At 38.5% G+C, this 25941-nt stretch overlaps 1 protein-coding gene across 8 annotated transcripts in view; it reads right to left on the bottom strand.

The window, feature by feature from the left end:
- Positions 1-25941, bottom strand: part of RFX3 (regulatory factor X3) — a 268083-nt gene that overhangs the window by 16866 nt on the left and 225276 nt on the right. For all 8 annotated transcript variants that reach the window (XM_084769883.1, XM_084769882.1, XM_084769881.1 and 5 more), the window contains 6 exons: positions 24717-24832; positions 24110-24264; positions 20250-20347; positions 17734-17883; positions 12248-12456; positions 5799-5952 (listed from right to left, as the gene is read on the bottom strand). In XM_084769883.1, coding sequence (XP_084626009.1) covers positions 5799-5952; positions 12248-12456; positions 17734-17883; positions 20250-20347; positions 24110-24264; positions 24717-24832 — 882 coding nt within the window. The remainder of the gene's footprint in view (positions 1-5798; positions 5953-12247; positions 12457-17733; positions 17884-20249; positions 20348-24109; positions 24265-24716; positions 24833-25941) is intronic.

The raw sequence follows: 25941 nt of genomic DNA, 5'->3' as shown, positions 1-25941 counted from the left end.
ATTGAACTATATTCTCCAGATGTTACTATTATTTTTCATATTTCTGTTTGGAACTGAACAATAAAAGAATCATTTTGTTTCTATTTTTAGATTTCAAGTCAGAATTTTATTATCATAACCTAGATTAGCCTCAAAGTATCAAATCTTTGCCGTGGCCTTGAAATGCCCAAAATACAGGTGTATGGCACCATGCCTTGGCCATACTTTATATTTTTTTCTTTTGAAATATTGGCTACAGAGGTGGTTTAGAATTAATAATATGTGAGTATAGTTATAATTAAAGACAAGTCAAATACAATGAATTTTAAGTATGTGCTATAAAATGTTTGCCATAGAGAAACATTTTATGAAGGAACCTGAATTATACGTATTAAGTGACTATGTTAGTAAGCTCTATACATATACTCCACAAACTTCCAGATTCTAAATAGCAACACAATTTTTAAAAGGGCTATTTTTCTGCTCAATTTGCCCTGTCAGATAGCAGACAATACTTTACGGTTTTTGGAATTTTCATTTACCAGGTTTAGCAGGTGTGTGACAGGTGTAACTTGTTTATCTTATGCCCACTCATAAAATCTCACCACTGCCAGAAAGCCTATGGGCACACTTAAAATACTTACATAAACATGTGAAAATTACATGAATTCTGGCTGTAAGTAACCTCTGTTTTCTATCATGTAGGCAAACCCGAAAACCAACCAACCAATCAAACATACAAAAGGAAAAAGAAAAATAACTCTATAATTGCAAATGCTCCAAATGACATTGTAGGGATTACTAATGAGGTAGCAGACTGACGTTTCAGAGGAAACTTGTAGGGATGTGACGTGGTTTCTATCTGGAAGTCTAGTATGTGGTGGCCCGCACTGAAACAATGGATTGTTTTTAAGTTTTCTTCCTTTTGCAGACCCAGTTAGTGATCTGAATCCTATCCCGACCCCACCCCACCCAAGAAATCAGTAATAAAGATAAAAGCAAATGGCCACCAAGCTACCCAGCCTGGGACAGGTAATGAATGCAGCACTCTGGCATATGATGTCAGAGCATATTCTGCGCCTTCTTAGTAATGCGACTTTGGGAAAAATCACTAGATGGTTCTGCCTCCAATGTAATCACAGCACATTGGGAGGGGGCGCGGATCCACCTGGAATCTTTGGCTTCTATGTGGCCACAGTTCTCACAAACTGTGGGCTCTGGTAGTGTTAACCTTGCCTTTCTGCTTCTTGAGCCTCAGAAACCTGCCATGAATACTCACTGGCCATGATCCCCATCTCAGTTGTTTCACGTCACTTTTCATCAGGCCTCTGATGAGTGACACTATGCCTCCAATTTTTCTAACTTCTTAGACTATCTTTTTTTTTTCCTCATCTCATCATTATTTCCTCAGGAAAGCCTCTCATGGCCTTCCCAGGTGAGAGTAACTGCCCCTTGCTTCAAGCACCTCTAACCTTATAACCCCCTTTTTATAGCACCAAGAATGTGTAGCTATGTACTTACAGGCTGCTCAGTAAGTATGCGCCCCCCATTGCAAGGCAGGTTCCCTGAAGACGGAGTGAGAACCTATTTTGTTTACTATCAAACCCAAATCATAGCAGAGTTGTTAAGTGCGTGAATCAACTAATGTTAGAGACAGAAAGGCTGGCTTTCAACACAAGGAGACATGGATTCTCCTAAATTCAGTTCTTTTGACTCAAAAGTTCTGTGTTATTTTCAGGCATCATATCTTCACATATATGAACCGTACATAGAACCCTGCCATTACTATTGGGTAGTCCAGACCAAAGAGACTCAGATCATATAACATAGACCATGGGACTGGGCTTCACTGAGGAACTGATATTTAACCATGAAATAGGAATCAGAATGGGCAAAGAAGGCGAAGTGAGGGCCCCAGGGAGAGAGCACCACTTACGCAGTGGTCTAATGGTGAAACAGATGTGGTACTGAAAAGGCACAAAGGCTAGCAGAGCTGCAGGAGGAGAAGGGGAAGTGGGAGGTCGAGGCTGATGGGGAACCAGGGCCAGGTTTTAGATGCTTCTTGCACAAGGGGGAATTTTTCTTCCTTAACTAACAGAAGAGTAAATCGTGCAGAGTTTTAGGTCAGGGATAACTCAATCAGCCTTGCTTCTGCATAAGACCATGTGGACTCCAGTGTGAGAAGCCTGAGATTAGGAAGGCTTGGGGAGTGCTTGGAGATGGGTCAAGACAGAAAGACATTCAACGACGGCGCTCAGATAGGACCGTAGTGACCTCTACCAAAACAGAAATACAAGCAGGAAGATCAGGGGCATCGTTCAACTAAACAAATAATAAGCTCCCAATATCAACAATTATTGATTTCATGATGACATTATTAATGATGATTAAAAAGCGGTTGCTGTAGTTGTGGGAAATGGTGAATTTTACGGATCTCAATACACTCTGGTCTGACGTGGTGTTCCTATCTTGAGTCAAGGCACTTGTGAATTTGGTGTTTCTATACACACACACACACACACACACACACACACACACACACACACACACACACACACCACAGAAGGGGGGAGGGAAAGAAAGAGGGGGGAAGGAGAGGGAGAGGGTGAGGGCGAGGGAGAGAGAGGGAGTTATGTATTAAGATAGTGTCTCAAGAGGGCAGCCTTGGATTTGTTACTCAGATCAGGCTGGCTTTGATCCTCTGTTCTCCCTGCTTCTGCTTCCCAAGTGCTGGGCACAAAGACATCAGTACTCCACCATGTCTACCAGGTGCTTGGGAAGGGAAATTTCAAACCACAAAGAGAGAGTAAGTTTAGGATACTACACAAGGAAAACATGAAGGGCGGGGGTGGGGGGGTGGGGTAGGAGGAGTAAGTCTTGGCAGTAGCAGCTTTCTGTTTCTTGACAACCCATCTCCTTTCCACAGATATAAAATAATTTTAGATAAAATAGTAGGATTAAGGCTAAAAGGCTTCTCACGGATAGTGCTAGAGGTAGAGAAAATTAATCTTGCTTTGCTTCATGGACTGAACAGTGCACTAACATAGATTGTGAAAAGGCTTTTCTTACAAACTGGGCTAGAGTACAGTAGGCAAACAGACTAGGATTTCATTTAGAGCTCTGATATTACAGAAGATAATTTATGTCTTATTGCACTCACATTTTATTAATATATCTTTGCATTATGCTGTAATTTTTCTTATTCATTTGAAGTCTATTCATGTAGTTAGGAGTCCCTATGATGTTTTGTGGCTGTGTTGATAGTGTATCTCACTTGGATTTTGCAGAGCTACTATTGGCTGCCAGCTCATGGTGAGAAGGTGGCAAAGCCTTCACAGTGTGATGGGCTCATGTCTTTGTCCTTTTCTCATGTGAGGAAAGCAAGGACCATGCAGGATAAGCCACATGCTGACAATAAGAATAACTGGTCTCATTGTCCTCTTCATTCTGATAAAGATCCAGAGCACGAGAGGTGTGTGGCCAAGTGTTAAATGCACTAAAAGACAGATCCATTCAGAAGTCCTGAGCCCTGAGGTGAGAAATCTTTCATTCCAACTGGACATTTTTTTAAGAAGACATTTAATAGCCGGGCGTGGTGGCGCACGCCTTGAATCCCAGCACTCGGGAGGCAGAGGTAGGCGGATCGCTGTGAGTTTGAGGCCAGCCTGGTCTACAAAGTGAGTCCAGGACAGTCAAGGCTATACAGAGAAACTCTGTCTTGAAAAACAAACAAACAAACAAACAAACAAATAAAAAAAAGAAGACATCTATACAGCTCAAGTAATGAAGGTCAAATTTAAGAAAGATCCGGATTGTTTGGCCTATTATTTAAAGGCTCCAGCAGTTCTTGCTCCATCTTACACGTATCTATTCAGTATCACTTAAACAAAATAATACAAAAATATATATATCATCAAACTGGGAAAGATGTTTTTTAATAGAAAAGATGAATATAAAAATGATATTAGAGATATTTAGCATTCAGGGCTGGAGAGAGATAGCTCAACCATTAAGTGCACAGGTTGCTCTTATAGGGCTCCACTTCAGCACCCACATGGCAGCTCACAACTGTCTACAACTCCAGCCTCAGGAGACCTGACGCACTCTTTTGACTTCCTTGGGCACCATGCATGTATATGGTGCACAGACATACATATAGGCAAAGCACTCATACACTTACAAAATGTTTGACATATATTTTTACTTATATTAAAATACTTGTGGCTTACAGTAGAACTTACAGAGGTGTTTAAAGTATTTTGATGGCTTTATTTATACTTTTATTGTTTTGTTATTAAATAGTAATTTAGCAGTATTTAACATCAACAACTCCTGTTGCCTCCTCTCTGTGCATCTGTGTTTCTGTGGGTGTATATAGGCCAGATCAACATCTGATGTTTTCCACTAACACTGTCTGCCTTAACTTTTCGAGGCAGGGTTTCTCACTGACCCAAAGCTCACTGGACTGGATGGCTAGTGAGCCCTTGACAACTGTTTTCTTACATCCTAGTGCTGCGATTACAGATACACATAGCCATGTGTGTTTTTAATATGAGCACTAGCACTCTGAACTCAGGTCCTCAGCCTTGTGTAACAAACATACTACCCACATAGTGAGTTCCCCAAAACCTATTTTCTTCTTTTTCTTTAAAAAAAAAAAAAACTTAACCATACATACATAGCTTAAAAATGAACAGCTTGGGGCCGGAGAGATGGCTCAGAGGTTAAGAGAACTGACTGCTTTTCCAGAGGTCTTGAGTTCAGTTCCCAAGAACCACATGGTGGCTCACAACCATCTATAATGAGATCTGATGCCTTCTTCGGGCATGCAGGCACACATGCAGGCAGAACATTGTATATGTAATAAATAAATCTTTTTTAAAAACTCACAGCTTTACTGCTCTGGGTATTTTGTAATGTTTATATGAACCATCATAATTCACCAAGGAATAACGTACCCCAAGTCCATGTAATAAAACGAGCCGGAGCTCAGGGGTTCACACCTATTGCTCAGGACATTATCCGATTTTCATTCACATGACTGTGAGAATCACCACATTCTGACACTGAGTGGAGATAAGCAATTTTTTATTATTATCGAGAAGTTCTAGAAATAAGATTCACCCCCACACTGTTAGTGATCAGGGGCATGGGCTTGAAGATTAAACTATGTGAACAGCAAAATGTTTCTAGTGTTTACTAGCTACAGCAACACTGCGCATTCCTGTGGCATTGGCCTTAGCTGTACACTGATAAAGTACGACAAAGTAAAACTTAATCTCAAAGGTTTGTAAGGAATTGTTAAGTGATTCAGTACGTGCAAAGGATGTAGCACCACGCTTGCAACGCAGGAAGAAGTGTCAGGCATCATCACCACCCTCACAGGTACTCTGAAGCAAAACCATTCATTTCCTCCTGGAAGGCAGGGAAAGAACCTACAAACTACTTACCGCTTTGAGTTTTTTGTTTTGTTTTGTTTTGTTTTGTTTTTTTTTGGGGGGGGGTGCGGTGAGGGTGGCTTAGCTTTACCAGACATTGGTCTTTCTTATTTCCTCCTCAATAGTTTTTCTTTTTAAAGTCTTGTGTTTCTAAGTTTTTTGTTACTTTTGTTGTTGCTCTGTTTTACTTTGTTTTTAATGTGAGTACATATAATGGAGCAAAACATTCCACAGACACGGTAGAATCTGCAACTTTAGGATTCTGTCATTAAAAACACATACACGATCAGGCCCTTGTAGGACCGACACTGCTTTAGTCAATCGTTCAGAAGCGTAATTAAAAACCGAACAGTAGATCCCAGTTCCTGAAAGCCCTCTTACCTCGCCCATCACTGCTATTGGCGTCTCTCCTGTCGCTTGAGCAACACGATGCTCCACTAAGTAGAACATGTACTCATCGTAGAGTAGCCGGATCAGGTGAAAGGAGCCAAAGCTGGCCGCGCTGCGTAAGGTCAAGTCCCGAATAACCATCGAGCTGGGAGACAGAGGGCAGAGACGAAGCCACAGTCGGTGACAAAAGTTAGACTTCAGCATAGTAGTCCTTTTAAAAGCAGTTAAGTCGGGAGACTAAAAGAAAGCATGGGCTTTTATAGCATAGAACTCGCGACAGAACAGTCTCATTCGTTGTTGAAAGCAGTTGGCTCAACTCGTTCCAATGGTGGGAAAGAGGTCCTCCTCACCAAGGCTTGACCCTGACCTTCGCAGAGGCAAGCAGAACAGGCCTTTCGTTGTTATCGGCCTGTTTGCCCCTTCCGTTATACTCACAAGTGCATTAGAGCTGAGTAGAAACAATTTTGGAAAGGCTGAAAACTCATCCCTCATATAAGAAAAATCAATCAACTCAAAGTGAACGTTTTATTGACGATGACTGACATTTTGTCATCACTAAAGGACAATGATCTGTAGAGTGTACTTTGTGCCAGAGTTCATATAAAAATACTAAGCAAAGTTCCCTGAAGTCTAAACGGAGGTGAGTATGTGGTGAATACTGATTCCAGTTTCTTGGCGATTTTCACTTAAATTGAGGTGATGTTTTTCCCTACTAGATCCCTAGTAGATTCCCTACTAAATCGCAAGTATAGATGAATTAAGAAATAATTTAATCTGAAAAAATATGGTCATTTAATGTATATTATATAAACATGAGCCATATTGATAGAATACTAACAATAAACTCTGTTACATTAAAAATAAGTCCAAATAAAATTGTATGTAAAGATTTATCGACTAATGAGCTTGTTTGGTACTTCAAATGTAGCCGCACTATCTGTGACTGATGGTGAAATAATGTATGTATTTATGCATGTGTTTTATATCAGCTCTTATTCAGTTGCCTTTTTCTAAAGAGTTTTGCTCTATAAATACTACAACTGTCATTATAGTCTCAGGAGGAAGAGGTAAAATGTCACAATGAAAGCTTTATTTTATAATGACCAATTATAAAATTCCAGGCAAATAAAAGAATAGTAAGTAGGTTTTACTTTTGTTTTCTGCTTTATTTTCAACCTTTTAAAAGCAGAGATTTAAATACATCAGATTCCTTACATTTACTTTGGCAAGTGACATATCATGAGCTGACATTTGAAGACAGAAGCTCTGGGTTCTGATGCTGGCTCTTTGCTACTTGACTCTTAACCTCAAATAAGCAGTTTCTCTGGGGTTGTTTTCTCTAGGGAAAGTGAAAGCAGTATTTTTAGTCCTAAGCTAATTTACACAGTTACTTCAAGGATAAAATGAACTAAAGAATATGAAAACAGTGTATGAATAGAATGCAACAGCTATAATTTATTATTATTATAACACAGAACCGAAAATGCTATTTATAATTTGTTTATGAAAGAATGAAAATCATTATATGAAGGACAGAAGACTTCTCATTTATTTTTTTAAGCATTGTATAAACAGAAGAAAAGGTAAAGCTATTCAGGTGTAGCTAGATCCATTTATAAGATGCTTTAAAATAAACAAACAAACAAAAAACAAACAACACCAGACAAACCAGGTCCCCACTCTGTAGTCCAGGCTGGCCCAAGGCTCATTATGTAGCTTAGACTGGTATCTTCAGCAATCTTCCTGCCTCAGTTTTCTGTCTATGGGTTTACAGGTGGCCTTTATAATCTTGCTTACAGCCACATAACCATTTTTAAGGCTTACTAGTTGGTCTGAGAGTCAAATGAAGCAACACATAACAGTTCTCTTTATCTATGGCTTTGATTTTCTTGGTTTTGGCCACTGCAAAAATGAAATGAAAATCCCAGAAATCATCAACAAATTCCAGACCCCATGTCCTTCTGCATAAACTGACCAAATCTGCTCCCTGGCTTCTGTCACCTGGGATGCAGCTTGGCTGTTTTGTCCAACATGTTCATGATGCCTAATGGTTCCAGAGTGCAAGAGCAGTGATATTGACAAGTCAGTATACCAAGTTACTGCAGAATAGCTCCTTAAAATAAGAAGGTAAAGGTTGTTGACTTCAGAGAAAAAAAGAATTGAATCCTGAGATGAGAATGGTGATTAGGGTGAGTCTTCTATCTGTGCAACTGAGACAAAGGGAAATACATGTGTGCTAGTTTTGCTGTCCTACTTGGAAGGGTGTGATAAGTGCTTAACATCAAGATGTACAAGCAGTTATACTTAGGTAGACTAATATCGATGGTTTCAGGTATCTCCTGAGACCCTGAAATATAATAGCCCTTATGGATATGGTGGGTAAGCGTACTCATGTATGAATGACCATTCATGACACGAGTATGGCCTTGTCAAGGATGCTAATGCCTCAGGCTCACGGTAATGGCAGGGCCTTCCTTGTCTTGGATTTGGGGTAATGGCAGAGCCTTCCTGGGGCAGGCTGAGGGGAATGGTGAGGCCTTCTTTGTCTTGGACTCAGGGCAATAGCAAGGCCTTCTTGGGTCAGGCTCAGGGCAATGGTGAGGCTTTCTGTAGTCTGGGTACAAATGCTGGCTAACTATTGACCTTTAACTAAAAACAGAATGTGCAAAGTATGCTAGCCACAGCTTCCTCATTCCGGATAACTTCATGTTCATGTCTCCCCAATCTGTTTCCCCACAGAGACCCTTTCCTCCCTCAGGATATATATATATATCCTGTATGTATGTACACACACACACACACACACACACACACACACACACACACACACATATATATATATATATATATATCTGAGTATCTAGGCTACTGGTGTGTCTACATCTGAGTGTACAGTCTACCTAATTACACATTTCAATCATCCCCAGTAAGGCTTTCAGGATCCAATGATGCAGGTCAGAGCACCTAACATATGTTGGATATTAACAAAACTGTTCATTGCTCCAGTTCTACATATGCTACATTTAATAGTATATTCATTACAATAAACAGTTCTAGCAATGGTTTCTGTGCGTCAATGAAATGCCTTAAACACTCCTTAGATGTTGATAACTAAAGCACAAATGTATTATTGCTTCATTTATGTGCCAAATCCCTACAATTCAATGATATATTATTATCCACTTGTCAAATAATTTACATTAATATAGAAAAAATTTAAAGTAAATATTCTTCATGGGAAAAATTAAAGCAGATAATTTTTCTACATACAAAAAAGAAAAATAATGTAGCATAATGATCAAACATCAAATAACATTGAACTCAGTCAGTATTCTTGAAAGTGAGGCAAGAGTCAAGTACTCATGAATAACTCCATCCATCTTGCTGAACAAAGACAGTAGATACTTAAAATACACCCCAGGGGTGACAAGTAGCTAACAAAGATTCAAATACAAGACTAATCTTAATCAAAAACTAAACACATGCAAGTTAAAGAGAACACCTGTTATCCACTGCACTATGAGACTATATTTTAGTCTGGAGACGAGTTGAAAAGAAGCTGTACGGTCTCTACACGTGTCCCTGAGACTTCTGTAGAAGGAATGTGGCAGTAATTATCAAAATGTCAGCCCACTGACCTGTGTCATTCTAATTCTAGAAATTTAGACAATGAGCAGCAACCACTCCCCCAACCCCCACACACTAGGAATGCTCGAATGACCTTCACTGTAGTTATTAGGAATGCTCTCTTGTATCATTCACAAAGCACAGAAGAAAAGAAATAGTCCACATACAATCTGCATTTCTGGATTTTCCAGAATCAATGTTGGCCAATTAAAAGGTAGTTTAAGTAAGCAGACAACCTTTGGTAGAGCAGAATATACTTGCAACAATGTATTTACTGCTGTGAGCGGATTCTTTGTCAGTTTGTTTCTATGTCTCTGTAGGTAAAGCAAAGACAATTTTAGAAATTACTAGATTAAATATCTGATTTCCAAACATGAAGGAACTACCCCTGTGGCTGTCAAATTTATAATATCCTTTGCAAATTTACAATTTATATTTGCAATACCAAAAACATTAAAAAAAAAAAACCTCTCCAATCCTACTTCTCTGATGAGTTATGCACGGGTTTTCATTACTCAACATCTCCTTATGCCTCAGTAAAAAGCAGTTCAGATATTACCCTGCCTACCAGCAGGAGGTATACATCTGCTTGAATGCCTCTTTCCTCGGTGGCCCTGTACTGTAAGCTTTCAAATCCTTTTGAAATGAAAATAATAACCATAATAGTGTCTAATAATAACAAGCCAATTATCCCCAACTCAGGGAGGACAGAGGGCAGGCAAGTGATGATCTACTGGGCTTGTATATCTGCAGAGAACACGATACACAAGTGAGTAATTTTCTTTCTTTTCAGGATTCCTGCAATAGATCTTTATGGTGACAAAGGCTCCAGGGGTGTATTTCTAAAATGATGTCAACTAAATGTAGAGGAAAAAAAACACACAGGGAGAAGTAAGGGCAAGCCTGCCACTAACACAGAGCACAATAGGAAAGGAGGGATGAGCATCTTTCTTTCACTGCTGTATAGGATGGCACTCTGCCTTGGGTCATGTGAGATTTGGAAAGAGTCAGACAGTGTAACTAATTCATCCACTAGCCATGGGCACACTTATCACTTATATAATTTTCTGTGAAAATTCAGATGAATAAAACATTGACTCAGGCAATAAAGAAACATATTTCAGCCAGGCATAGTGGCATATGCCTTTTATCCCAGCACTCTGGAGGCAGATCAAGGTTGGTCTCTTTGAGTCTAAGATCAGCTTAGTCTATACAGTGAGTTCTAGGACAACTGGGGCTATGTAGAGGGACCCTGTCTCAAACAAAACAAAACAAAACAACAACAACAACAACAACAAAAAAAAACACCACCACCACCAACAACAATGAAATATTTCCAAATTAGAGTTTTGAATTATATAACAGATGGATTCTTATTTCACGAGACAAGCTAAATAATTTAAATTGAATCCTATAGTAAAAATATAGGTGTTTGCTTCTTTATTCAGAGTGCTCCCACTGACCTGGGCCTAAAACCCATATGTACTGAGAAATATAAATGGTTCTTGATTTAGACTTCATGCAGGAATCCATCTGACCATTCCATCCTACAGAAATAGGGCTCAAGTACTGACCAGTACAGCTCATAAATGCTCTTTCAAACCCTGCAGTAGATTTTGCAGTCATGTGTTATATAGTTAGTAAATCCTTATCCTTTAGGGGTGCGTCTGTGTCTACAGAACCATGTGTTTCCATATGAAGTATTTCAGTCTAACAGGCTCTTTATCAGTAAGGCATGTCACTACCTAGTAGATACCAGCCATGGAGCATAATCGCCAGAAAGTGACTGATTCCAACTGACCTCCTGCCTCCTAACCACAGAAGGTAGAGACAGAGGGTCTCAGAAGTAATCAAGGCTTAGAAAGAACATATATCTCTCTCTATATATATGTGCGTGTGTATATATATGTATATACATACTTTCTACTTTCTGATTTTAGCCGGGTTTGAAAACAAATATAACTGATAGAATCAAGACATTAACTAGGTAGTTTTGAGTGGGAATTGGAATTACCCAGAGGATTTTCAAAGCTCAGACTGCTAGGCCTTTTCTCATGGATTCTGACTCAGGTAGACTTGGGGAGCGGCCAAACGATGAGCATTTATAATGTGTCTAAGGGGGTGGGATACTGTGGTCTGATGACTGCAGTTTAAGGACCACTGAAAAGGAAACAAAAGGAGAGCAGTCATAGCCCCACAAGGCACCTCAATGAGTCAGGAGCAGAGCGAGGACTAGAGACCTTTTCTGACTGTTGAAAAAAACATCATCTAGACTCGTGGTTCTCAACCCTCCTAAAGCTTTGACCCTTTGCTGCAGTTCCTCATGTTGTGGTGACTCCCCAACAAAAACTTATTTTTGTTGCTACTCCATAAGTGTAATTTTGCCACTGTTATGAATCATAATGTAAATATCTGTGTTTTCCAATGCTCTTAGGTGACCCCTGTGAAAGGGTCATTCAGTGAGTCCAGGACAGCTAAGGCTACATAGAGAGACCCTGTCTCAAAAAATCCAAGGGGGGGGGGGGAAAAAAAAAGAAAGGAAGTGTCATTCAATTCCTAAAGGAGTTGTGACCTGCAGGCTGAGAAGCACTAATTTAGATGGAATCTAAAAACTTCTTGGCTTTGAGCAAGAGGGTCTCCTTCCCAAGCAAAAGAGGTTCACTTCCATAAACTGCCTGCTTAGTTTCTATGCATCAGAGGTGTAGAGCTGGGTGTACCACGTCTAAGTTCACTTCTTTTTTTACAGGCATAGAGTGCCCACACACCCATTTGCAGAACACAAAGCAGAAACTTTAGTGAAATTGTGATGCTACCTGTAGAAAGACCATTTGAGCAGAAACTGCCTGGCGGCTTTCGGGAAGCTGGGTCTTCCTTCGTAGGGCTTCAGCGCCTGCATCATCACATTGTCCAGCCATGCTGCCCACTGCTCCAGAGTGCTCTGCTGCTGAAGGGTCATCTTGAAGTCGGTTTCTAGTCTCTGAACCATGTTGTCGTCACACTGGCACACCCAGGAAGCCTGCTCCTGGGATAGGTCACAGATAGAAAGGAAAGCTCAGGCCAGCAGCTTCTCACTGACTGTGTCATCCCAGAACACAAAGGAGAACCCTCATGGGGGAGGTGAATGGATTATGACCATGAACGGTGGTTAAGCAGTCAATGCCTGTATCATCTTCGGGGCTTAGCATTTCGGCCTGACTATTACGTGAAGTAGCATTTGACTGCGACTGGGTGTTCTACCCTGGCCAGGCCTTGTGAGAGGCTAGAACAGTTACTTAAGGGTAGGTGTCTGAACCAGCAACGTGTAGTGAGTGTTCTGTTTTCTCACTACCTCAAAGTTCTCCCCACTCCATCAGATAAAATCTTAGAATCATTTTAGAAGATTTAGAGTAAGTAAGAAGAATAAATAGATTCAATTGGCCAAAAGTGGTCCCTAAAGATTAAAAGGAAACAAACCCTGACTGGTACTAGGTAGAAGCATATGCTGTGTGAGTTTACAGATTCGGAACAGAAATCTCAAGGGCCATCAATGCAAACCAACACATGCAAATTAATTCACAGAACCGAAAACAACAACAACAACAACAACAAAATCTCTTTTGAGAAAATGTAGACATGCTACCTGCCAAGAAACCTGATTACTGCAATTTCCCTTCTGCTTCTGGTCGGGAAGTTTCATGTTTTATAACAACAATGAAAATAGGAATTTTTAAAGTTACTTCTCATTGATTGTGTTAGTTTTATGATTTTTTTCTAGTGCTGTGCTGTATTTTAACATTAAAAGAAAAAAATCTTTTTTTCAAGATCAAAATGTAATTATTTGGCAACATACTGCTTGATAGATAATCAATCAAAAGGCACTTTTTTTTTTGCCCAAGCCCTAACTTGCCAAACTAAGTTCAAGCAATTTATTAGATCAGTATGGGCCCCAGTTACCTATGTTCTAGATCAGACAAATGAAAATTAATAAGAATTTTTAAGTGGGATTCATTATGATATTTAAAAGATGAGTTTCTTTGAAGGAGTGTCTGTAAATTTATAATATAAAACAGACTACCATTGATAATTTCATGAAAACAGTGTCTGTGGTGTTTAGCCTATGTAATCTCAGAGGTAAAGTTGATTCAAATAGAAAATTTAAAATCAATATATCTGTAATCCCATCTTCCCAGTTCCAGCATCTCTGCTGACCCTACACACTTTACTCATTCAAGGGTTATTTAATCTTAGATATTTTAAAGGCAAACTGTGGCTAAATTATTCATTCTATTTCTCTAAGGAAACGTACACTTTCTATCTCAGCTCAGCTGATGATAGCAACTTCTATCCTTCCTTGGTTTCAGATGTTACCTCTTAAATACCACTTGTAAATAGTTTAAAATGCTAAAATGTGATCACAGAAAAATATCAATATAAATAACGAAAACAATAAAAATATGAGGATAGTAGTTCAAGATACCTATAATACAGACCATTCAATTTTTTTACAAATATAAAACATTATATGTGCTCTATTTTTATGCATGCATATTGCAGGTTTGCATTTACATTATGCATTTACTCATTTATTTATATTTTATCATTTATGGGTACACACATAATTTTAGCATAAATTTAAAATAAATATAGTAAATACCATACACTATACTCAATATTATGCGTAACAATGATAACAATCATTCCAGGCAGATAAATATAGAACTGTATTCATTGTTCACTAATAAACTTGTTTCATTGCATGAATACACTATTGTTTATATTATCAATTCCATATAGCTAGATATTTGTTCTAAATTTTTACTAGTATAAAGCTTGAATTAGCTATGCAGTTAACTACACTTTCTTATATTTTTATTTATTTCTGAATAATAGGTTTATATAAGAATGTTAAGATCTTTTAATAGTGTCAAATGGCTCCCAGAACTTTTGTATCAACTTAAGAGTCCCTGACTACCCAGAGCAGCTTAGGCATAACAATAGTCACCAGGAGAGAGTTTGCTACCCTCACTAACATGTAAGCTTTTTTTTTGAGTCTTTCTTCATATACAGTACAGCACTATTAAACATATGGACTGTTGAGGGATTCGACCTCTAGAACCTTTTGGTTGTGCCAGCGGAAGCTTCTGTGCTGCATGGAAAGGAGTTAGTTCTTGTTTGTGCTGCCTCTAGGAAGAGCATCTCACTGATGCACATGGAGGAATTTTACGTTTTACCAAAAATTCAAACTCAGTACTTAGGTGAAAATTATTTTTGCCAAGAAAAGATGATAACCTAAAACCCAACTGGAGAATAAGACTACAGCGCAATAAACCACTTTTTACTCTTTCATAATGTATTTCATTTTACTACAGCCTTTAGACTTCACACTAACAGGAACTAACTCGGTAAATAGTCCTCTTTGACAAGGATTCAGTTTCCTCAATTTCATAATGGAAAAAGTTGAAAATAAACATCTGAAGATGTTCTTAACTTGTATAAAAATAATATCCAACATGGTACATAGTAAGGAACTTCAAAATCAACCATCTTCAGTGAAGAAACCCACATATTCAGCAGTTAGGCTATCAGGTTAGATCATCCAAACCTACTTCATTTATAATTTAGATAAAAACGCATGCATTTACACAGAAATTTAAGAAATAATGCCATCGCAAGACTATCAGTTACATGAGACAGAAAGCCAACTAAGCTGAAATAGAAAGACTGTCTTGAGATGCAAAAACATTTAGTGAGAAGAAGATGAAGCAGTCAAAGAAGACTGACAGTTATCCTGACAGGAATGTCCAGGCCCTTGGCATGCTCTAATATTAACATGTAGAACTTGTTTCAAACCAAAGTTTGCAAGAATTCTACCCTTTTATTGTCAGTCTTACTGAGATTCATCTTAGAAGAGGCAGGGACAGGTTCCAAATAACAAGAAAAGGACACGAAGAAGATGTGGGAAGCAGGGTGCACTGGGGAAGCCTGGCAAAGCTTGTAGGGAAGGTGAAAACGAACTGTGCCAGGTTGGGGATTCATTAGAACATACAGAGAAGTAAAGTGCAGGGTGACCGGAATGGCTCGCCACTATGTTATGAGCCTCTGAAGAGAGGAAAGATGGCTTGGAGGACAGATGCTTAACTGTATAGTTCCCAGTACTAATGACCACCATGATGGACACAGAAGAACTTGACAGCTGACAAAGAAGAAGACATAGAGTAGTTTCAAAGACTCTGTGTAAGGATGAGCAGTAGACACATAGTTGACTATTTACATACAAAGATGTCTTCAAGAGAAATGTTTCTAACCTGTGAGCGGGCTCATTTGTATACATACTCAATTCAGTACAAAAATAATGAAGCCAGGATCAAGGACACACAAATAAATGTTAAACAAGAATGGTTAATGCCTTTTTCAGATATTAATTGAAATAAACCATTCTTTACAAAAATTTCTGAGTTGAAATTAACATCTGGAAACTGAAGTTGTCTTACTATTCTGACTTCAAGGTTTTTTTTTCAAACCTCAACTTTTCTATTTTTTTAAATTCAAATTTATTTATTTTTTAATTTATTCACTTTACATCCCAATTGTAGCTTCCTCCCTCATCTCCTCCTGGTTCCACCCTCCCTCCTTCATCACTCCTACCCGCTTCCCCTAGTCCTCAGAATGGGGGCAGGGAGCCCTCCTCCCCTACAAAGTGACCCCGACCTATCAAGTCTCATCAGGACTGCCTGCATCCTTTTCCTCTGTGGCCTGGTAATGATGCTCCACCAGGGGAAAGTGATTGAAGAGAAAGCAATAGAGTCCATGACACAGACAGCCCCTCCTCCTTTTACTAGGGACCCACATGGAGACTGAGCTGCCTATTGGCTACATCTGAGCAGAGGACCTAGGTCCTCTCCATGCATGGTCTTTGGTTCGTGCATCAGTCTCCCCAGGACCTCTGGGCTTAGAATTGTTGCCTCCATTGGTCTCCTTGTGAAGCTTTCCTTGTGGTCCCCTATGTGAAGGGTCCCCTATGGTCCCTTCGATCCCCCAACTCTTCCATAAGACTCCTTGTGCCCTGCCCGAAGTTTGGCTGTGGGTCTCAGGAACTGCTTCGATTCCCTGCTGGGTGGAGAGGAACTCTATGGTAGGCTCCTTTCCTGTTCCCTCTCTTCAAAAGTTTCCAGTGTCTATTCTATTTGCTCTTCTGAATGAAAATTAAGCATCTTCCTACAGTCCTCCTGTTACTTAGTTCCTTTAGGTCTGTGGATTGCAATATGTTTAAACTGTATTATATGGCTAATATCCACTTATAAGTGAGTATATAGTATGCATGTCTTTCTGGGTCTGGGCTACGTCACTCAGGATGATTTTTTCCAGATCCATCTATTTGCCTGTGAATTTCTTAGGGTACGTTTAAAACATATCTTCTTAAAATGAAGATTTGAAGTAAATATTAAAGTACAGACTTTAAGATGATGTGATTGGTTAATATTTTTGATAAATGACTTTATGTAAGTTTACTCACATATGTATGTATGCCATTTTATAAATACAAGACTGTTCCTGTAAAGGTTATATGACTACATGTGTGTAATGCAAATATGTCTGTTTGTATACAGATAGTTGGTGGGAAAAGGGACAGAGACATGAAAAGAGACTGAAAAATAAGATATCAGAAACGTGAGCCTAATTCATGAAAGTCACAATGAACACAACAAATGTATTGTACTATAAATGAATCATGGTCAAATAGTATTATGTAATATTTTAAATAATAAAACTAGACATGATGTGGAGATTAAATTTCTTATAAGACACGCTGTATAATTTACCTACCATATTTTTCTAGTATATAAGATGACTGGGTATATAAGGTGAGCCCCAACTTTTACAGTTAAAATACAGAGTTTGGAATATACTCGCCGTATTAAGACTACCTTTCTTCCAACACACACCCTGTGCAGAAGACTCAGGCATGTGTCTATTTGCAGGCAGGGCAAGACAGTCAGGCACTTTATTAAATGCCGCAGCCAGGCAGTGCCAGTCTACACTGCCCCTTTAAGGTGCGCTCCACACTCAACTCTAAGATGCGCAGCCTTCTGAGTTGAACGGTCAGGTTCTGGGTTCTGGTGGAGAGCCAATCCATGCTCACGTTCTCCTCCTGAGGTAAAGGAAGATGTGTGTAGCTTGCTCCCTGCCTCACACTCCCCCGCACAGGGCATGGAATTGGCCAGGGAGAGGGGTTGGGAGTAGAGGGAGGGAGGAGGGTGGGACTGGGAGGAGAGGAAGGATGGGGTTATGACCAGGATGTAAAGTGAAAAAAAAAAAGTACCTGGACATTGGCAAAGTCAACGCGGTTGAGGTCACTGAGCATCTGATTGATCTGGGAAGTGTTCTGAAGCACGGCGCGGGCTGCCTGGGCCAGGTGATTGAGCGATGTGTATCTTCGCAGAGTCTGGGCAAAGGCACTTACAGCGGCAACCTATAGAAATCCAAGCAAAGTGGGGTGGGCTACCTTTTTATTTTTCTCTCTTTTGTCTACCCCGCCCCTTTGTCTCAAAAGAAACTATTGCAACCTCCAAATCTTGTTTCACTTCAGTCAAATTTAACAGCTTTCCTTAGATACATTTCAAATTTATTTGGTAATAGTTTACTTGTAAATTGCATAGCATTTAAGATTCTTAAACAAATAATTAGTTTTGAGTATATGAGGTCAACACTAAAACAAACTCCTACATTTTTTGACATCTGGGTGCAGCAATAATTAAGCCAGTCTTGGAAGTTAATTACTGAACCACAACAAGAAATTACATTGCTTAAGAAAGTAGAAAAATGTTTGCTTTAATGTACTTCTCTACTCTTTTTAGGACAATTAGAAACTAGATAAGTAAGAACATTTCTTTTTATTTGGAAAAGCAAACTGTAAAGATGTATCATTGTTAATTGAACAAAAATACTTTTCAGAGCAGTGACTTTCACATGCATCCTTCCGACTTTCAGTATACAAGTTGGGAGACTTTGATGGTGAAGCAAGTGAGTTCAAAGTTTGTTTTTTTTTATTTATTAGACTAGCACATTTATTAGACCAGCAAGTAGAAGGACTCTTTATTTTTTTAAGAATTTAAATTTCTTTAAATGGGCTATATGGGAAATTTCCATTGACCCTTCAAAAATCTCCTTTCCATTTATCTGCATCAACCCTGTGGCTAGACAGCCTCCCTCGATGACATGGCCTCCTCTGTCACTCTCAAGCTTCCAGGAGTGGGCATTGCCAGGAGACAGAAGAAAATGACTACAGTGGTCAAAGTACTTGTCCCTCACTAGCTGTGCTCTTTCTTTTACTAAGGCTCCAACTGGAGAAACATGGAGGGAAGTTCCCCAAAGCTATGAGCTTCAGCCTTTAGCTATTTCACCTCTAGGTTTGATGATGACTTTTCACTATTGCTAGCTGTGGGTGCATAATCATTGTTTCTCTCAACTGTTTGCATGCTTAGAAGTAAATTGTTATCCCACACACCCTTTTCATAAACTGTTTCTTTTAATCTTGTCCCCCTCACTATAATGACTGAACCAGGACTTTATGCATACTGGTCAAGGGCTCTACCACTGAGCTTTATTGCCCTGGCTGGTGAACACTGGTTTTCTGATAAGACACTGAATGAGCTAACCTATGTTGAAAAGTGTCAACAGTAATGGAAAGAAATACTCTCAATAAATATCTAGTTCTCATGACCTCATAGAAATGCTAGATACATAGAAGGTATGACTCCAGTCTTTCAAAATATGCCAGATGCCTTAACATAGTTATAGGAACATATTATATTAAGTCTTATGGGTACATAAGAAGCACATATTTCAACAATAAATTATTTGGACAGAATGTGTTGACACTGTAAAAGTGGCTCATTTGCAAGTAATATGTATTAGGACTGTACAGAATAGTTGAGCAAACTCACATACAGTTGAAGAGAAAGTGTTTTTCTGTTTTTATGGTTATATACATTGAGTACATACTACACACCAGGCGCCAGGTTAAGTGTCTCCTATATATTTCATTGATCAACTTCCATCTCAATGTGTTACGATTTAAAGGGGTTAAGTAGCTTGTGCAAGGTTGGAGAGAAACACATTTAGGTGGTTAGATTTGTACACAGGCATTTTAGTGCTACTGCCATTCACTAGAAGGCTCTTTCCTCAGCCAGGGTGAGCTGTCTCATTGATTGAGAGCCCAGCATAGAAACAGCTGCATATCTGCAATAGCAGCAGAGCAGGCATCATGCCCTGCAACAGCGGACACCCAGATTACACCTGAAACTCAGCATGACGGTCAATGTTGCAGTCAGTGTGCTAAGGCAGACAGTGTGATGGTGCTAAGAAGGGGAGGGATTTCAGCTAGTTGAGGAATACAACTGATTTTCAAGGAAAAGATCCCCTCTTGGGAGTCTAATGGTGGACATATTACCAAAAGCCACAAATGTGATTTTTGGCAGCAAGACGAAAGTGTAATCTTTGTCCAGTCTTGCCATGGGCTTGTGTGAGAATGAGGTAATGTGGAACCTAGATTCCTCGGACCATAACAGACATATGCTAGTTTTGAATTATATCCCGTGCCACTTATATATAGAAAGACCAGCTGTGAGGAAAACATTATTGAAGAGATAGTTTCTTAAGCAAGTGTAACCCCCCCTACACACACACACTACACACACACTACACACACACACACTACACACACACACACTACACACACACACACTACACACACAGATTACACACACACATACACACACACTACACACACACACTACACACACACACACTACACACACATGGAAAACATAGCCATACCTTGGTTTGAATCATTCTCTGTGGAATATTGTTCATGGCATTTGAAAGCCAACCTTCAAGGCTTTTTGCAAAATTTCGAATGGCTTGGGTCAAGGCACCTGAATGATAAAAAATAAAGGCAGAACAATAAAGATACCTAAGACTATTAATTTTAAGCTGGAACAAGGGAAATATATGTTTATACTATTTTTATAGCACATAGCAGAATTTATATTATATTCATCAATTAAAAAGTAACATCATTCCTAATTTCTTAGTGCATCTGAAAATAATACTTTTGGCACTTAAAGCTATTTTGTTCTTAGACACTGATGACACCTGTTGAAAATGAAAACATTCAAAATGTTCTATTTATGGCGACATATACCAGTTGTGAATATACTTTATGGAGCTTTCTACCTTGGACAAAACTTCATGAAGAGTTTTGTGATCAAGGACTGAGAATTTTCTTCATCAATTTCCCATTTTGGTCTCAAACTCAATCTCATTTTATACTGTTAGTTAAAATGAAACACAGTGCAAAGTTTTGTTTTTGTCTCTGACGTTTTACCATAGTGCCTATGAATCAGAGTATTTATCTTTGTTGAAAGTAGAGTAAAATTTATAGTTATCTGAACAAAAATTTCCAATGACTATTCTAATTTCACATGGTAGGTAGATCTCAAAGATCAGTGTGATAAAATTGGGGTCATAGGAGCAATGCTACTAACACATTACCAAAATAGCCATCGCCAGTTTTTTATGGCCTGAGATAGGGACAGGTCCCATGACAGTCCTTTATAGTGGCCACGCAATGACCAGAAGCAACTTCAGGTATCACTGCGCACTATGTACCACGTGGGGATCTGCTCACTGAGTATGCTCAGTGTGTCCTTCAGCCAATGGGATTTTAATTCCTTTATGCCTAGGGCTATGCACTGTGGGGAGTAGATTTAGGTGTTTAGTAAATACTTAAAGCACCTGCAACAGAAAACACTCTGTGTAGGTTCCATACTGTATAGTAGATACCCAGACCAGCTGCCCCAGGAATATACAGCAGGACTGAAGACTTAGGCTTTCCTTTCTATGCTCAAACAAGTTTGACACTCTTTATTGTCACTTTGGCCAAAAAGGTTTTAGGGGGATGTTGGCTTATTCAAGTTATTTACAAAAATATATAAACTTTAACAGCCTAATAATAAATAAATTATTTTTAAAAACCCAGAGTGTTTTTGTTTTGTTTTGTATTAACTTATTTAACAGGATGGTAAGGACTGAAATTGCCTAACTATTGATTAGGAAAGAATGCAGACTCTTAACCAAGCTAAACTTGAAATTTCTTGAGAGTCAATCTTTTGAAACCTCGAGAGCACCCCACCTTATTAGAAAGAGAAGAGAGAGAACAAACATATCTTTCTGTTGTTTTATGTTCTAGAATCATGGTGTGCAGGCATGAATGGAAATGAGAAAAGTGAAAAATTAACAGCCTTTTTTGAAACTCAGTAAAATTTTGTTCAAGGTTCAATATAGCAACCCACATTTTCCATTTGTTCTATAATTAATATAATGATTTAATTTGAAAAGACCCTACTAATTCTAATGTTATTTTAAAAGCATTTCATACATGCCCTATTTTATCTAGACAATTTTGATGAAAAGACACATTGTGTATATTAAAAAGTTTAGCTATTTACTTTTTTGTACTAAGTGATATTCTAGCGCACCTTTTATTATATTCCCAGTTGCCAATTTACAGTGTTACCAGTTGAATTCTTATTCAATCATTCACACTTAATTTTCTTTTTCCATGTTTCGGGTGAATGTATTTTAGACTATAGGCGCTTCAGGCTGACTTTAAATTAGTATGATGTGCAGACTTTTTAGCTAAAAAAAGAAATCCCATCTGGACAGAAAATGGTAGAGTGAAGTACTAGTAGCCAAGAAATACAATTTTTAAAAATAAAATTAAGTTTGTTCTCTCTGTAGGGATTCATATAAAATCAAAATGTGCAGACTGACTCTGACAGCTTCTAAAGACTCATAAATGGATGGTTTGGTATTTAAAAATCTATTCCAACGATGAGCTGCCTCAGCCTGCTCGAGATCTGTATTAAAATGCACCTCGCCTGGCAATAGCTATCTACGTTGTATTTTAAGCATTACATTGTTGAGCCTTACTGCAAAATGGAAATTGAGTTCCCCAAATTTCTTTTGTAGAGTAGTACATTAATGTATCTTGTAATTTCAGAGAAATGAAGTGATTCCATTTTCTGGTGAGTGTAGAGACAAACTCCTTGACAGACTATAAACCATTTTTCTAATCACATTTTTCAAAAGACAATGGGCAAGTGTATTATATTCTTAAAATTCTAAGGCTTAAAGTAAACTAAAACAGATGCATGATTTAAATAAGGGAACTGTTAAATTCTTATGATGCAAAGACAAAAGTACACGGTTTTGGCATTGTTTAATGAACGTTGATGCTGTTGACTTGCCTCGAAAAAGCAAGAACTCACTGGCATCCCTCCTTGTATATCTCCTGAGAGACACTGCATGCTGGGAGCCAGAAGTCATAGGCTAATGAGCTAGCCTACGCAACTTCCTTTAACATCTCTAGAGATTAACACTTGGAGCACAAGGAGCGGGAGAGTGGGGGGGAAATCAAATTCCGGAACAAAAAACCAGCAGAAATTGACACAGTGAAAATGTCTGTGACAGTATCAATTTTTATCAACCCTTACAGTCAGATAACCTGGTGTAGAAAGTGTGGAACACATTAGCAATGTATATGTATACACTGTAAAGATAATGCCAGTGTGATTTCTTTTGTTTTTTGTTTTTTTTTAAAATTTCTCCCCCATATATTAATGTACATTGATTGGCATAATATGCAAATGTGCATAAGCATCTATTTTAAGGTAGTGGATATATAAAAGAATGTATACCTTTCACTGTTTCTTTGTATTTACAAATAAAAAAAACATACAAAGGTTAGTATCTTCTTTCCTTCTACTAAACCCTATTTATATATTTTCCACAGTAACATAATAAATAATTGGTGAATAGCATCTTTAAAGTATATAGCTGCCAATGTCACGAGCTAAAAGATTGCTTTTACTTTACTAATGTCAGAATGGAAACAGTCCCAGTTCTTTCAAAGCTAAGGTCACTAGTCAGCCTCATCCAGATGTGGGTATGAAGTCATCCAGTTGCCACTAACAGTGTGTGTAGTAGCATTTACATCTACAGTGACAGAAGAAAGCTTTGTATGCTACAACGTGGTTTCTGAAAAAGTGATCTGAGTGATTTATGCATTTCCCACATGCTTCCTAGTGGGGCACAAGGCTTGGGTAGTTACTAGTTTTTCCGCTCATAATCATGGTTAAACCTCAGTGTTAATGGAAACTGAATTTGTTCTGAAGGTGATACAGATGACAGAGTATGTGCCTTCATAAAGGAATTCAACTCTACTGGCAACCACAATCAATTCATTTAAAATTCGAAGCAACCATAAGAGAGAGTGGCCTGCAGTTACAGCTCTGAGCATTCTTTTGGCTATATGCAGAGAACTTTAGTCTGAGTAGAATAATTTTGCATAGTTGACTAAACTAACAGTGTTCCTGTAATTAGTTTGTTGAAGGTTATCATAGCTGTAGGTTAGCTTTTAAAAATATTGTGAAAGACTAGAAAACAGGTAATTTCCCCTTCACTATAGTGTAATTCTAGGCTTCTTTCATGCACTATTATATGTGCTGCATGTTTTTTTATTTGACAAATTTAAATGACATTAGGAGTATTCCTGATTGCAACATCAATCCCCAAAATGTCTTGGGAAGTATGTATGAGAACAAAGCATCCGTAGTTGTCTCCATGTAACTTACTAGGAATGGGTCTAAGGACGTCGGGGATGAGAATCTCCACCAAAGCCTGGTACATCCCATGGTCACAGTTACACATCCATTTCAGGATAGACTCATGTTTGCACAGAGTTATCAGCTTTGCTTTCGGAAGTCGACTTTCTATTTCACTCAGATTGCTGGTGTGAATAAATGTCGCAAATGAATAGATGGCAAATGAGGATAAAACAGAAAATGGACTTTAAAAATAGTTTATCAATATTACTGAGGTTAGAACTATACCATCATTGCACTGGTGTCATATGGCCGGATATATATGTATGTATATATACAAACACCCCCCCCCCAGAGCTACCTACGTACATTAATATGTTCTAATGGTCTGAAAGGCAGATAGGACAGTAATCCACTAGCAGGACACAGGTATAATAGTCCCCCAGCTCTATAAAATGGGAGCTGTTCACACATCAACCTCAGGAGAGCAGTCTGTGCTTTAATCCTAGGATGGTCAAAGCATCAATCTACTCAGTGTTATCAGGTGAAGTTCACAACTGGTATACATATCTCTCATTTATTAGCAGTCACACCTACTTCATCATGAAAATAAATCAGAAACCGTACTGATCCTGACCTTGACTCAGTAATGGTAGTGCCGTCAGTTGGAGTAGAGGGAGAATAGCGCCAGAATGTTTGCCACAACTTTTCTATCAGGCTAAACTGAAGATTCACAACAACGTCCAATATTGCCTAAAAACAAAACGAACAAACCGTAATGCTTCCTTGGCTTCCCCTTGTTCTTACCATGAGATGTTTCTGTTAGCAGCGCGATTCCTACATGGCAGAAATCATCCCATACGTGTTGGCTGATACCTTGTTTACAGTGACTCCCACTAGCCACATGTGGATACTGAACCTTAGGAATCGGGACACTACACAACCGGTAACTACAGACAATAAGCACCAAAGCCACACAGCAGATTCAAGACTTTGGAAGACACAAAGAATAGCCAGTAACTAAAATAACTAGCTATTATCATAATTATGTATTGAAATGACAAGATATTGCATTTAAAAGATATAGCAAAACAATGCAAAATCAAATAATCATTTGGTTAATCATTTGCATTCTGAAATACTAATATATCTGTATTCAAATGACCCAGCAACAAAAGAAATAAAAATAAGTAGTAATGACTTGTGTGTATAGTGTGCTCTTGTTGAAATGAAAACAGATTGGATTTAATAAAATCCAAAAGAAAAGTGCAAACATTAGTTGCTAATGTTTCTATTATCTCCATGTTGAAATAACGTGCTGTCTGAAACACTTTGTGGTTTGTATGCCCTCCCCCGCCCCCACCGAATAGGCGTTGGTATTTGGATACTTGGTCCTCAACTGGCAGTACTATCTGGGGAAGCTTAGGACATGTGGCCTTGTTGGAGGACATGTGTCACTGAAGGCAGGCTTTGAGACTTTTAGACTTGTGTCTTTTTGTATTGAGGTGTGAGCCTTCAGTTTCCTGTTCCTGCTGTGCTGCCTCCACTAACTGCCATGTCTTTTTGCCATGACAGTCTCTTATCTCTTGGGGACCATAAGTCCAAATAAACTTTCTTCTATAAGTGTGTTCTATCAAAGCAAAAGGAAAAAAAAAAAAACCTAACATGGACTAATTAGGTAATCAAGTGAATTTTATATACTTTAGATATATAGAAAATAGAAAAAATTAGTAAAAGTTAATATTTTGTTCTCATTCTTTCCATTTTTGGTTATTCAAATTGCATTTCAAACTTATAAAATGATACAATAACTAATAAATAGTTTATAGATTGTAATTCCTTGATGACATGTAACATTTCAA

Source organism: Acomys minous, assembly GCF_964271855.1.
Source record: "Acomys minous genome assembly, chromosome: 2".
NCBI classification, from domain to species: Eukaryota; Metazoa; Chordata; class Mammalia; order Rodentia; family Muridae; genus Acomys; species Acomys minous.
Note: the sequence above shows the minus strand (reverse complement) of the source record. Positions and strands in the feature narration are given on the sequence as shown.